The sequence below is a fragment of the Hippoglossus hippoglossus genome, chromosome 18 (assembly GCF_009819705.1).
Source record: "Hippoglossus hippoglossus isolate fHipHip1 chromosome 18, fHipHip1.pri, whole genome shotgun sequence".
In the NCBI taxonomy this organism is placed as follows: Eukaryota; Metazoa; Chordata; class Actinopteri; order Pleuronectiformes; family Pleuronectidae; genus Hippoglossus; species Hippoglossus hippoglossus.
Genome location: NC_047168.1, coordinates 14878327 through 14893045, shown reverse-complemented (window position 1 = coordinate 14893045; position 14719 = coordinate 14878327). Strand labels below are relative to the sequence as shown.

Below are 14719 nucleotides of genomic sequence, written 5' to 3'. Positions count from 1 at the left end.
TTCTCCATATCTTTGTAAATGTGCGTATATAAATAAAGGTTTTCTGTATTGAAAGATAGTTGTGATATTATTGCATCCCCGTGTTTTTGCAAAATCTTTACGTCTTTGGCTTTTCTGATGTTATTTGCTCATCTTGTATTAATTTGTGTGTTTGCTTATTGAAACAATGTTGGTGAAATAAAGGTTTGTGTGATTTCATGAAGGCAACTCTGATATTAATGACTTATCGGTTATAATAATCATAAAATCATTATATTTAGTCCCTTTAAATGATGAAAGGAACTTTTGTGCCCTACGATCTTTTGATTCCAAACGTTACTGAGTTAAAATAACAACATGAACAAACTGTGGATTCTGGTTTGGAACGAGAAGCCGGAGCCTGAGTGTCTGCGCCGGGTTTGCAGCTCCTTCGGCCCCTTGTCCTGCAGTGTCACGCCACCGCCACCAGGTGGCACTGTGAGTCCACCTTGTACATTCCGTCATCTTCGAGAAAGTTTCCTCCTTCAGAGTGAAGCTCGTGTGTCTGGGAGATGATTCATGCTGGAGAGGTTTCATTCAGACACATTTGTTACGACTGCTGGCGTCGAGCCCGACCGGCACAAAAATAGATTTGGTTAAGTTCGCTCAGCGCGGAGCTCAGACTGCATTTAGACTGTGGGAAGGCGTGAAGTCGCAGTTCGACCCCGGTGACCTCAGCGGTCGGTGCTTGACTCTGTGAATCTGGATCTCCGCCTTCGACCCCATGAAGTGACCGATGACGCCTCCATCGTCTGTTCGTGGTGTGAAAACCAACATTTTGGCAACAAATAAAAAAACTACAACGTCTGGAAGGTTCGTTCCAGTACACTGGTGGAAATCCCACAGTTTCAGGTTCGATTCCCTACACACTGATGTGAGTGCTGCACCTCTGTGTGGGGGTAAGGCTCCTCGTTCCAGGCTTTCACAATAAGAGTCCCTCCTGCAGGATCGAGGCCCTGGTGAAGGCTGCAGGCCGCCGATGAAACGCTGCTCGCTCCAGCGTCACGAAGAAGACATGACACGCCGCGGCGTGCACAGTCACACGCTGCTTGTGAGTTCCGTGGACGCAGGATTGTAGCTGACCAGCGACAGCTCCGTCTCCGTCTCCGACAGCACGCCCACGTTGAAGCATTCCGAGAGGCTGTGCGACACGATTCCAATTTGCGTCTCGTCGTCCGTCGTGTCCTCCGGGTCCACCGCCAGCCTCCCGTTGTCCCCCCTGCTGCCGTTGCGACAGTTACTGTTGCGGTCCACGCCCGCTTTCCCGTGGCTGCCCATAAGCAGCGGGGTCACGGCGTGCGAGGGACACGGCGGCGGGACCAGGAGGGTTTTACAACTCTGTCCGGCAGCGGGCCCCACTTTGTACTGACACCTGATGTAGCTGGAGAACGCTCTCCTGTAGGTCTTATTGAAGAGGGTGTAGACCAGGGGGTTGACCCCGGAGGAGATGTACCCCACCCACACGAAGACGTTGAGGAGGTCGTGGAGCAGCGACTCGTTGCAGGAGCCGCCGCACAGGACGGAGGTAACGTTGGTGATGAAGAAGGGACACCACATGATGAGGAAGAGGAAGAAGACGATTCCCAGGACCTGAGAGGAGAAGAAGAACAGAGAGAAACAGAAACAGATGCAAAGTTAAACAAGTAACTTTTAGAACCTTGGATTGTGCTTCAACTCTGCAGTAAAGTTAAACCACTGGAAGTTAACAACAGAAGATTTCAAGTGACTGTTCGATTCCACCTTGAACACTTGTTGGGATTCAACCCCAGAACCACCTGCGGACCTGAGACGAGCGCCCCGGCTCGCCGCCGCTCTCCATTCTCACCTTGGAGGCTCTTCTCTCGTTCTTTATGGCCTGCATCATCCCCCGTCGCCCGTGGCTACCCGACGTGTCGCTCCGCCCCGGCCCGGCGGCTGGCGAGCTGAGCTGCGACGCCACCTCGGAGCTGGGAATGATGCTGATGCTGTCTGACTTGGAGGTGCTGAGCAGGATGCTGGGCTCGGCTCCTTTCAGACAGCTCAGGGTGTTTCGTCTGCTCGGAGGGGGCGGGGACTTCACATCTGTGGGGGGGGCAAAAGAGACATGAAGGATCCATGTCACCTGTCTTGTTTTACCAAATTAAAGGAGACACATGATGTTTCTTTGTGTTTCTTTCCTCTACTGTGTCATCTGCAACGTGTTACACTGAATTACTGCCCTGTGGTTGTATCCTGTATCCTGTAGAACATTTTGCAGATAGTTTATCTCAAAGATTTGCTCAAACTCCTGGATTGGAAACTCTGGATGATTCAGCGGCCGGACGCCTGATCGGTGTTTACCTTGTGAGTCTGGCGGTGCAGTTGTGTTGATCTGAGGAAGGTGGAAGGTGCTGGACGGAGGCTGCAATGTGTGGGTCATTGCTGGCGTGTGCAAAGGCTGCTGGGAGGAAGCCTTGGCCTCGTATAGGAAGACAGTGGCCTGCCTCTGGAGCACCTGCAGAGGACGGAGGGAGGGGGGGGGGTTGTTTAACCCTGGCTGCAGAGGGCGCTGTACAAGTTGTATTGCGTTGCTTTGAAGGAGTACCAGAGTATTAGTGTGTACCTGTATGGTGAGGCAGTACGTCACCACCATTATGACCAGTGGGATGAAGAAGGCCACGAAGGAGCCAATCAGCATGAAGCGCTCCTCGTTGAGGACGCAGCTGCCGTTGACGAAGACCTTGTCCTCGTTGTGGAGGCCGATGACGGGGATGGGCATGGACACACCTGGACGGACGAGACAGAGGACAAACTGGGAGTTTCAGGTTTATTCTTTTATTGCTTCTAATCAGTTTTCTGCTTCTGTTAATGGTTCCCATCACTCTCTCTGTTTGTCCCAGACCGACTCACGTTGACAGGTTTGTATTTGTAACACAGCAGGTTGGTAATAACAAGACAAACACTATCACAACACTAAATGTCGTACGACTCCTCCAACCAGTCCCACTTTCAGTCTACGTTCATTTTATGTAAAACCTTCACTGCAAGAAACTGAAGCTGAAATATTCTAACGTCACATTATTAAAAGATCCGCTCCGATGCTCTAATGTCCCGTCTTCTTGGTAATAAGCATCAGTCACAGCTGAACAAGCTGCTCCTGCTTCATCTGAAGCTTAATTCAAACCAAACACTGAGGGTCAGACTCATCAGCTGGAAACACACGAGGTCGTTTCAGAGTAATGACCACGAATCGAGCGGAAAGATGCAAATCGTGACCAAACTCCAAACATATTATATATATATAAATATAACACATAGAGTTTTAAACAGGCTACATCTGTTATGTATTAATATGCTGGTAGAGTTCTTTATATAAATATAAGAAGTAGGAGGTGAGAACAAGACTTTAGAGGCTGAGATGAGTTTGGCAACGATCAACAAACAAGTTGGTTGGTTTTTAATAACCTCAGAGTCTCTTTAACTGATCTCAGTTCAGCTTCACTCTTCAACTGGAGCTGGTTGTGACAGTTGAAGCTGACTCTCAGTCAGTTCTTCTCACAGGAGATGGAACCCACTCAGCAGAGTCACAGAGAACAGACGCTCAGGGAGAGAAGGAGGAAACTTTCTCATGTTCACACTCACACATCAGACTCACTTTCATCAAGCTGCTGCTTTCAGGTGGAAAGTTGCATAGAGTTGATTTAAAAAGGTCAAAACAAGGTGCAACGACATTATCTCCGGTCTCGGTCAGTCCACGGTGTCGGCTGCTGTAATTCATTCAGGATGAAGTGCATCAGTTTCTCCTGCACAGCCGGTGATCGGCCAACATCAAAACAAACCGTGCACCAGCACGATCTAATACATTCGTTTAAATCGACTGCATGCACACACATGCACACACATGCACACACACGCACACACACACACACACACGCACGCACGCACGCACGCACACACGCTGCCTAGGAGGATGAATTAATTTCCATTAATTGAAAACGTTTTACCTGAATGTCCAAATAACCTGTGGTGTGCAAACAGTTCTGACTAATGAGTCTGTCCAGTGATCTGTGTCGAGCCAGGATTCATTCACTGCGTCTCCAACAGAGTGTGTGTGTGTGTGTGTGTGTGTGTGTGTGTGTGTGTGTGTGTGTGTGTGTGTGTGTGTGTGTGTGTGTGTGTGTGTGTGCGTGTGGAGGAGACTTTAAAAATCTAATTCACCCAAACTCCATAAAAGTAGCACATAGCTCAGCAGAGAGTTTCTGATTTAGAGCCCTGCTGTGTGATATCTGTCTCTGAGACGTCCTCTTGGAATTCAGTGTTAACGACACTGGTCTTGTAAAACCAACAGAAGGAGACACTGGTTTAGACACAGGTTATATATCTCATGTGGCCTGGGAACGACCTGGGATCCCACAGGAGGAGCTGGGAAGCTTTGCTACCGTCATGACAAGTTGCTGCTGTGACAAAACCATGAACCCTGTAGTTACAGAAACTTGTGTAATGTCCAGTTGCGTGAGCTGCATTTGCTCTGGATCTACACATCTGGATCTACACATCTGGATCTACACATCTGGATCTGCGGTGTGATTCACAGCAGAGCGGCTGCAGGGATCTTCTGTTTGGCTGCTAATCCTCCAGCTCTGATCAGCGGGAACCCTCAAAGAGCCCGGACCACAGCAGCGTGGAGCAGCGCAGAACCTTTCAGAGGGGTCAAGGAAACACCAGCAGGAGAACAGGAGATTTCTCAGGATTAAAAAAAGGAACCGTTTGTGGAGGAAGGACGAGGGAAGGTGGTGAAAAAACCTTTCAAAGTAAAATACCTCTGGTTTTAACCCAAGGACGACGTGTTTCTACGCTGACGTAAAGAACGGCTGCTTCACTCTGTGCTTGTTTGTTCGGTTCAGCAGTGAAAACTCCAAGATGGATTCCTGCAAACTTATTATACACGATCACCAGAGTTTATGTGATTTTGAGGCGAGATAGCAGCTGCACAAGTTTGCTTAAAGCTGCCGGCTACACAAATTATTCAGGGACCTTCACTTATATATATTTCATCAACCCAAATCCTAAATTTCAGCCTCGCCCAGCAGGATAAATACAATCAAATAATAATGTTGTTTTAGTGCGAACACTGGGTCATAAAGTTTGCAGAGATACTCTCTCTGTTTCTGGGATTTATACCCACAACGGTTTGTTGCTTCACCTTCTCTGCTGCAGTTTCAGCGGTTTCTTTAGAGAAAAGCAAAAGGTTTATTCTTTATTATTTAAATTCTATTAGAAACGATCAAGCATCTGGATGTAATGTGGGGATTGAACCTGTGAACATGTGAAGACATCGACGTCCTCCTGAGGTTATTACACTGAAAGGATTGCTCTAACTGCAGGGGATGGGGACTACAGGCACAATAAAATGAAAACAGTGAAAACCGAGCGTCAGAAACGAGCTCACGAGTGAATCAACAGCTCTGTGACGACAGGGAGTCGCCTTTTTTAATACGTGTAAATATATAATTTAAAGAGTCAGTTAACCCAAGTTACGCCTTCGTCTTCTACGCGTGTGGCTCCTCTTCTTCATCCTGACATATTTGTGTCCCTGCTGTATTCTCACTTGTGCTCGCTCAGAAAATTTCAGGAAAATATTGGGTGAACATCTGAAAAGCAGCTTAAAAGAGAAACCTGCACAAATCCATTTCTAATATGGCAAGAGGCAGATCGGGGCTGAAAACATGTCCAGGGTGTAACCGGCCTCTCACCAAATCTAAACTGGGATTAGCTCCAGCTCCCCAGCGACCCCTAGAGGACAAGTGTTATAGATAATATACAGAGTTTCTATTTGGGGAAAAAAACATGTGTCATCGTGCATTCTGACCTATAGATATGGTCCAGACGGCGGCGATCTTCATCATGGCTTTGGTTCTGGAGTTGAAGCGGCTGTGCTCGATGGGGTTGCGGATGGCGACGTATCGGTCCAGCGAGATAGCGCAGAGGTGCATGATGGAGGCGGTGGAGAACAGCACGTCCAGGTAGATCCAGATGGGACACAGGGCGCTGGGCAGGGGCCAGGCGTAGTCTGCAGGGAACAGAGAACAAGAACCTCAAAGGCGGAAGAGGGTTGACTCAACTTTAATCAACCAGAGCACATCACAGCACAAGTGCTCTTTGAACGTAATGAATTCACAAGTTCCCACGAGGTTCGAATGCATCACTCAGATGATGAGGATAATTATTTAAAGTTGTTTACAAGGACGGTTTTACAGTTGGAGACGAAAGGTTAAGATCAGATGATTAGTTTAGACAGAGATGTTCCCTGTAGGAAGGTAAAGCTCTGAGAGATCTGTCTGCACAAACTTATATCTGCTGATAGAAGATAAAATGAGATGAGATAAGATAAGATAAGATGAAATAATCTCTTTATTAGTCCCACAACAGGAAAGTCTACAGTGTAAAGAGTAAATTAACAGCAATCAAATTCCATAGTTGTTATATCATTCATCTCAGTCTGAACCGACCACCGGAGCTGAGAGTGAGGCTGTGTTGATCCCTGAGGATGACATCCGTCTCCCCCCCCCCCCTGCACAGGGAGGTTAAAGGTCACGGGCTAGTGACAGCATTAGACCCTGACGAGCTGCTCGCGAGTCAGGCTCCGCCCCCGCTGCTCTGCAGGATGAACAGTGCGGGTCAGTGGATAAAGAAACCAGTCCTCCCTGTCACTGCGCAGCACTGGGCCAGTGGGCCGCCCGGCACCGCAGCTGAGGAATCTAACACAGATGCAACTGGGAGGAGTTTGGCAGAGAGCAGCTGCAAGAGAATACAATCAATTAAAATTCCATCAGTTGGTCTGATTGGAGATGAAGCTTTGCATCATGGGACTGGTTTATCGACCAGCAGCAGAGGGGCTGATGGGAGAGGAACATGTTCAAGCATGTGGCCGGTGAAGCTTCACGCTGGTTCTTCTCTGTAACGTCCGAAATGTAGGTTTACAAATCGGATGTAACTTCAAATACTGAAGTGAAGTTTAAAGGAGACACATTGTTATTATTCAAAAATGCTCCAATGTTCAGAAAACGCATCGCTGTCGCTGCAGCTCCTCCTTTCAGCCTCTGTCTCTAATCACTTCTTAGTCCTGTCTCTTTAAAAAAGCATGTCGCCATTTTGAAAAGGAGAATCTTTAGAAACAGAGACGTGTGTTTCACCTGTGATCAGTGAGAAGAGAAACTAAGTGAAGAGGATCCTCTGCTCTGCCTCCGTCATGTTTCCAGCTGTGACGGCTTTTCTAACCTGGACGTACACGTCGAGTCGGAGTCTTTCTACGCCTGCAGCTATTTATATGAGAGCGCACACACACACACACACACACACACACACACACACACACACCTTAATGTGATGCATGTGGAGTGAATCATGGGTTCATGTGTGTGCGCTGAGTGGGAGGCAGCTTGCATAACTTTTTAGAGGTCAAACACTTAGTGAAGGGATGACACACACACACACACAAACACACAAACACACACACACACACACAGACCCACACACACAAACACACAAACACACAGACACACACACAGGTGTTACTCAGCTGACTCAAATCTACTGTGAGAGCTACAGCGAAACATACAGTCAACAAATAAACAATTTTGTCTCTTTAAAATTTATACAAATTTTCCTATTCTATTCTGTCCTCTCCTGTCCCATTCTGTCCTCTCCTGTCCCATTCTGTCCTCTCCTGTCCCATTCTGTCCTCTCCTGTCCCATTCTGTCCTCTCCTGTCCCATTCTGTCCTCTCCTGTCCTATATGTTCTAATCTCTGTGGCTATCCAGCGAACACATCAGTAATATCAGTTTACTGCCCCATTCTCTCTCCCTCTCTGTATCTTATACCACAGCCCTCTCAGTTTGTGTCCTGTAGATATTCATGTTTCTAATCCATCAACGCAAAGATGACACATCTCATTTAAATCCACTGTCAGTGTGTGTCTCTCTGTGTGTGTGTGTGTGTGTGTGTGTGTGTGTGTGTGTGTGTGTGTGTGTGTGTGTGTGTGTTTGCCATCTCCTCCTGCTCTAACCTGTTCTCTCAGACCTCACCTCCCTCCCTCCTCCTTTTTGTTTCTTCTCATTGTCTTCACCGCTCCATCCACCCTGCGCTATCTCCTGGTGTGCTCTTATTTTGAAATATCTTCTCATAGTACATTAGAAATTCCTGCATTTGTTGATGTGTTTGATTCCTCACTTCATATCATCAGATATCCCCCCCCCCCTTTGCAGGTAAACCTATTGACAGGTTTTGGAGCTAAACCCTCGGCCACTGATATCATGATGCACACAGTTTGAGATACAGTTACACAACTCACACACAAATAACATTGAAACGCTATCAGCACCATGGATATCTAACTATCTAACTCTACAGTGCTAAAGGAGTTGGTTCTGCAGGGTTTGGACAAACTAACTTGAGACTTGTTGGGTCTAAGTGCAGATGTTGCTGATGTGAAAGCAGATGAACGAGGTTGTGAGGTTGTGTTGCTCTCAGTGTGTGTCTGTCTGACGATGGAGAACCGGTCGAGTTCGCCTGATTTGATGAAGACGATGATAATCATTATTCCCGTCCAGAGAGCATACACCTTATTATCATGCAGTGTGTGTGTGTGTGTGTGTGTGTGTGTGTGTGTGTGTGTGTGTGTGTGTGTGTGTGTGTGCGTGTGTCATCACTCTGGAGGCTTAGACATCAATTCTACATTATCATCATTCTGTTTATTCCAATTAAAGAAAAAACAAAATGTATTTGAGTGTGTAACCACTGTATGTGTGTATGTGAGTGTGTGAGAGTGTGTGTGTGTGTGTGACAACTGTACAAGTAGCTAAATTATGATCATCATCATCATCATCTCTTATCATGATTGCAATCGTCATCATCATCGTAATCATCCTTTCATTAGGGAAATATGAATGATTCACTGTCGATTTAAATAGTGAGAGAACATCCTGTGTGTGTGTGTGTGTGTGTGTGTGTGTGTGTGTGTGTGTGTGTGTGTGTGTGTGTGTGTGCGTGTGTGTGTGTGTGTGTGTGTGTGTCAGTCAGCCGTGGGGATCAATGCAATCAAGTACCAGTCTGCTGGATAACCCTGCGACTTTAGATGCAGGCACCGTTTTTCTATATTTTTGTGAGTGTCCGTGCGTGTGTGTGTGTGTTCATGTGTTTGTGTGTTTCTCTGCATGTGTTTGTGAGACGCACAGAAAAAGATGGACTTGCCGGAGCCTTATTTATTTCTTCTGTGTGCTTCTATGAGAGATTGATCACCGCAGTGAGCAATCAGCAGCAGCAGCAGCAGCTTTAAGGAACAGACGGACACAGGGCGACTGCGTCATTTGACCAAACTCAGCTCATTAATCTGCAATCAACCTCTTCCTGTCCTGTTTAGTATTCCTGAGCGACGCCAGCGACAGAGCAGAGGGTGTGAACGCAGCAGGTTCAGGACTGAAGACAGGAAAGGGAATAAACATTTCATTTGAGCACTATGTGTAAATCTATGGTTAACGTTTCATTCCAGCCTCTATTTATGTATTTATGCTATTAAACGATTATCTATTTCTTTATGTGTTGACCCTAGCTCCACAAACACTACATTTCCCACAACTGATATATACAACCTATGAGTCAGAAAGAGGGGAGTTGCATTCTGGGTAATGTAGTCACCAGGTTGTGTCAGGGAAGAAGAAAATGGGGAATAAGATGATGCTTCTTATTTTAAACTGTCCACCGCGAGTTTGACAGGATCATCGGTGGACAAAATCCATTTTAGACTAAATAAACCTGTTGACATCATCAGGGTTATCTTTTCTAAACTCCCTCCGTCCATTTATTGTCCAGTAACGATATCATCTGCGTTGACATTTCACCAGAATCACAGCAACTCTTCTGTTCGCAGCCGAACTCAGTGAATCCAAATGTTTCCTCTGAGAAAAACAAGACGAGCAACATGTGTCATCGGCTGATAAACGAGAGGCAACGTCACTGTCGAGACGCACGAGAATCTGAACTGAAAAACAAATCACTCAGCACCGACTGAGCCCGATCACCTGTCCTACACATCGACCGGCCTGTCGTGGTGATGAGAGCGTGTTTATATATTCTGGCAGCTGATTAGAAGGACGTGTAGTGTCTGTCATCCCGGACCATGATGTCCTGTCACATCACGCCTGTGCAGTTCTGCATATTCAGACCAAGATCTTGGACCAGATTAACAACAGATGTGACGTTGGCTGAAATTAAGCCTGATTCCTCATATCTTTGGTCCAAGGATTTGTCTGTCATTTGTATTTTTGACCTGATTTGATCAGACGGAGAAGAGAAGCAACTCTGATATGGATCAGATCAATTCATTTAGTTCGAATGCTTTAGATTTAAACTTCTCCAGAATGTTGTGAGCTGAAAACTAAAGTGCTCAAAGTTCTTGGAAGTCAGTGATGTCGGTGGGTTACTTTCAAAAACTCTAAAAGTCATCGTCTGTTGATCTGCGGCTCTGCAAGATAATAACTCTCAGCTCTGTGACACGGACACTCCCAGGTCCCCAGTGAGTAACGCACCTCCTCTGGTGCCGAGACGTGGCTGAAATGTTGAGAGGGAAACAGCCCTTCTCTTTAATTTCATGTTTTTACTCAACATTGGAAAATGAACTCAACACACGGCCTGCGATACGACAACCCTCCATCCTATTAAGCTAATGTGGGCGTTCGTGCAGAATCCTGGCGCTGATATCGTAAGCAAGAGCTGCAGTTGATGGATGGTATGATATCGCAATTATCAAGTTGGCATCCTGTGGCTTTTCGATTCAGTCGTGAAACACAAGCGTGAACGTCTCCAAGAAGCAGAAATCTTTCCAGTAATTGCACTGAAAAGTGTTTTTAAAAATAATGACAGGGTGTATATCACAGTGGCAACAGCTGGTGAGTGGGTGGATGCTCAAGTTCAGGGGAGAGGGGGGGGGGACACACACATTTATAGGCATGTGTCTCTTCAGAATTAGAAATCTATCTTTGCAGAGGCTGAACATTGTAGATGAGATAGAAGAGAAGAGGTCTGATAGGCAGCGGTGGTTGTCGACACTCACCATAGAGGATGTTGATGAGGGAGACTGGCATCACCAGGATGCCCACCAGCATGTCGGCCACCGCCAGCGACCTCAAGAAGAAGTTGGTGGCGTTTTGCAGCTTCTTCTCCAGCGACACCGCCAGGATCACCAGGATGTTGCCGCCGATCGTCAGCGCGATGATGACGAGTATGAGCAGCGCCGGCCAGTTCTTGTCCTTGATCACGGCCCTGGCGACGGACTCCTGGGTGAAATTGTCCACTCCTGCACTCATGGCCGCCGCACCGCCGCCGACTCCGAGTCCGACGCTCCCCCACGGCAGGGTTTGGTTGAGGTCCAGGGGGTTGTTGCTCGGCCAGGACATCCGGCCTCCGACCTCCAGAGAGGAGGTGGTGGTGCCGAAGCCTCCGAGGAGAGCGCCTGCTGGTCCGCCCATCCCGACGAGCGACCCGTACCCGAACGGAGGTTGAACGAGGGCGGTGTCCCGTGGTTTTAACTCCCCTCCTTCACCAGCAGGGGGAGAGTTTATACGTGTGTCTTCCAGAATGCATTATTACACAATGGCGGGCCCAGAAAAGAAATGGATAGATTGATTGGGGGAGGAAACAGGGGAGGGGGGGGGAAGGGAGGATTTCAGAAAAGTGTTCTGGAGTTCCTTTCACGTAAAGTCTCGCTAGCTGCAAACTCAAATTGTTTGCTTAGGGTTGAATCGGCCATTTCTTGCCAACAAATCATTGGCTGACGACTTCTGTCCGGCGTCGTTTCTCAATGTTCAGTTACATTCTCCACACGATGGATCCGAGAGCGTAAGAGTTCCCAAGTTAGAGCTGAAAACGGACTCATTCATTTCCATGGCTGGTGTCGGGTTCATCCTTCAGTGTCTGAAGTCGGACGCAGATCTCGCTGGTTCGCTTGGTTGTATCCCAGCTGTAGAACGTTGCTTTCTGGTCGTTCAGGTCAGAGTCAGGTTGTTCTATGGAAGGAAGAAACAACAGCAAAACAAATAATCAGGTTATTTCCCCTTGAATGTCCAAATTGTACAAATCTACCCCGTCCCTCCTTGTATACTCTTACTCTCCACTTCCCTCTACATCTACACATGCATCGATCTTTCCTCCCTCACCAAACTGATTCATGTCAGCCATCCTAATAAACGTTTAGGGGAGACAGTGACTATCAATGTCACTATAGTCGCTTAAAATGAAGTGAGGGGGGGATAAAATGAAACAGAAGCCTTGATGTTTACACTCTCGCTCCCCGTGTGTGTGCTGGGCGAGCACAAGCACCGCATGTCCTCTCTATTTAACCTTACCACTCTGACAGCTCCGGGATTTAACACCTCATAAATGTCTTCAAGGAGAGGTGGGGGAGTCAGAGTGTGTGTGTGTGTGTGTGTGTGTGAGAGAGTGAGAGCGTCTTTAATCCAGAGCCTGAGACACGGAACAGCGCTGAGACATGTTTTTTAAAGGAGACGTATTCTAGTTCATATTTAATTAGTGTTGTTACTTGGTTTTCATGCTGTAATGTTCAGAAAACACATAATTCTCCTCAGACTGTCCAAAGCTGCAGCTCCTCCTTTCAGCCTCTGTCTGAAAGGCTGTGGGTTTAGATCCTGTTTCCTTCGTCTCTGACCTGAACCCGACGAAGATCATTAAAGAAATGTTTTGTCCGAAAACCGGTGCTCAGGTGGAGTCTCCACACTTCACCACAGACTTTACACTCACAAAGGGAAAAAACATAATACGCACTAGACGAGAGAAACATCATAAAAAGCAAAGACATCATACGTCTCAGAATAAAATGCAAATTTGTGTGTATGTGTGTGTTTCTGTGTGTGTTTGGATAAAAACATCTCCACACGCAGTCAGACGTCAAGCTGAGACAGTTTATCAGGTGTCGAGTCTATGATGATACAAACAGAATAGAGGAGGCTAAGTGTGTGTGTGCGTGTGTGTGTCTGTGTGTGTGTGTAAAAATCATTCAATCACAAAAATGAAACATCTGCTTCTTCTGTGTGGGCACGCTACATTTCTATATTGCATATTGCATCTCTGTGTATTGTCTGCGTTTGGCGTTTGTTTGTGTTAATTACTGTTTGTGCATAAATTAACTATCTGTGCAAACACAACAATCATTCATTGAGATTATCTGTGCGTAGACGTGGGCGGGTGCAGTTGTGCGCTTTCAGCAACAAGTCGTCACAGGCGACCGACAAACTACAAATAGTTTCAGGTCTTTTCCGGCCTCTTGCAGAACGACCCTCGGTTCACTGTCTCCTGATCTGTATCGTCCACGGTTGAAGGAACAGTTTGACACTTTTATATTAATAACTACATCCTAAGTTTGAATGTAGATGACGTTGGAGCAGAAATTAACCATCTGCTGTTTTGTTTGCAGGTATATGAAAACTGCATATGACTAAAAAAACGAAACTAGGACATGAAGTTGTAGAAAATTTGAGTTGTCATATTCAGCCCCTCTTGAAAATTGCAGGAAAAAAGTGAGTAGTTCAGTGCAGGAGAAACAAATCATCTGCCTCAATCCAAAGCATCATTGTCACACAGGTTTAATCATCTAACATTAATAGTGGATGAGGGGCTCGGTCTAATAAGAGGAGAGTCCCACCTCCTCCCACCTCCTCCCAGCTCCTCCCACCTCCTCCCACCTCCCTGCCAGTCTCCAGCATCATATTCCCTTCGTGAGGCTCCGGCTTGTTTCTGTGTTCCTCCTCCAGGAAGCGAGGTGGAAAATGTTTTACAGTCACAACAACAATTATAATGCGCAGCGATGATGTGATTGTTTGGATGAGCCACGCGTGCACCGGCTCTGCGGGCTGCATCCCATCTTTGGTCTGGAACTAATGAAGTGTGTGTTTTCGTGCCAGGTTTGCGACTCAAATTAGACGATTAGAAGAGGACAAGAAGACGATGGTTTCATTAAACTCACGCGGTTGGTCACTCGGAGTTCGTGTGTGCCGCCTCCTCTTCCTCCTTCCCTTTAATCTGTTCCCTCTCCTCTCAATCACTTCTCCTTTATCTCTCCAATCTATTCTTCATCTAACCCTCCACCTCTGTCTCTCCATGCTCCCGTCTCCTCCTCCTCCTCCTCCTCTCTCTTCATCCTCTCTCCCTCGCTCCGTGATGTATGGCTGCTTTATCGGACCAGTTAAATGGCTGGCCTGCAGTGCTGTTTAGTTTCCTGTGAACTACGCTGATACCCTCCCGGAGAGGAGGCGAGAGGAGGCGAGAGGAGGCAGCCTGTCTATTACACAGAGTGCTGCAGAGGTGATAAACACACACACACAGATTTCCGACATGTGCATTTACACATTTAATCCTCATCTATTCTTATATCTAGTTGTTCTCTTACATTGAAAGGTTATTTTTAAAGCCATAATGTTTGTGCACCATCATTTAGATTAATGCAAACAGCAATCTCCATAATGACCTGAGGAAACCACACAACTCCAGCGTTTTATTGACTCTACGTTGTCCTGGTCTTGTTTATTTCATGCATAAACAAGACCAGGACAGATAATCGATAAATCCTGATAAAAAGTCTGGTTTGCAGACGCTGCACTGTGAGTGTCCTGCTGTGGACAAAGATCCATATATTTTGCTGCTTTCAGAAATGCACTGAAGTCCGAACGTCCTCCT

General features: G+C 46.8%; 1 protein-coding gene and 1 long non-coding RNA gene across 3 annotated transcripts in view; both read right to left on the bottom strand.

Annotated features, from left to right (window-relative positions):
* Positions 1-297: 297 nt before the first annotated feature.
* On the bottom strand, positions 298-11781 carry htr2cl1 (5-hydroxytryptamine (serotonin) receptor 2C, G protein-coupled-like 1). Of its 2 annotated transcripts, XM_034568665.1 has the most exons (7): positions 11548-11781; positions 11085-11510; positions 5846-6046; positions 2600-2763; positions 2338-2491; positions 1844-2079; positions 298-1608 (listed from the first exon to the last, which is right to left on the bottom strand). In XM_034568665.1, the coding sequence occupies exons 2-7, from the start codon at positions 11497-11499 to the stop codon at positions 1057-1059; spliced, it is 1722 nt and encodes a 573-aa protein (XP_034424556.1). In that variant the 5' UTR covers positions 11500-11510; positions 11548-11781; the 3' UTR covers positions 298-1056. The 2 variants fall into 2 exon arrangements, with proteins under 2 accessions (XP_034424556.1, XP_034424555.1); XM_034568664.1 differs by having other exon boundaries at positions 11085-11781.
* Positions 11782-11811: 30 nt separating this feature from the next.
* The window catches only part of LOC117751771, a 27823-nt gene continuing 24915 nt past the window's right edge, over positions 11812-14719 (bottom strand). The window contains exon 3 of the long non-coding RNA XR_004611915.1: positions 11812-12036. This is a non-coding gene — a long non-coding RNA (uncharacterized LOC117751771). The remainder of the gene's footprint in view (positions 12037-14719) is intronic.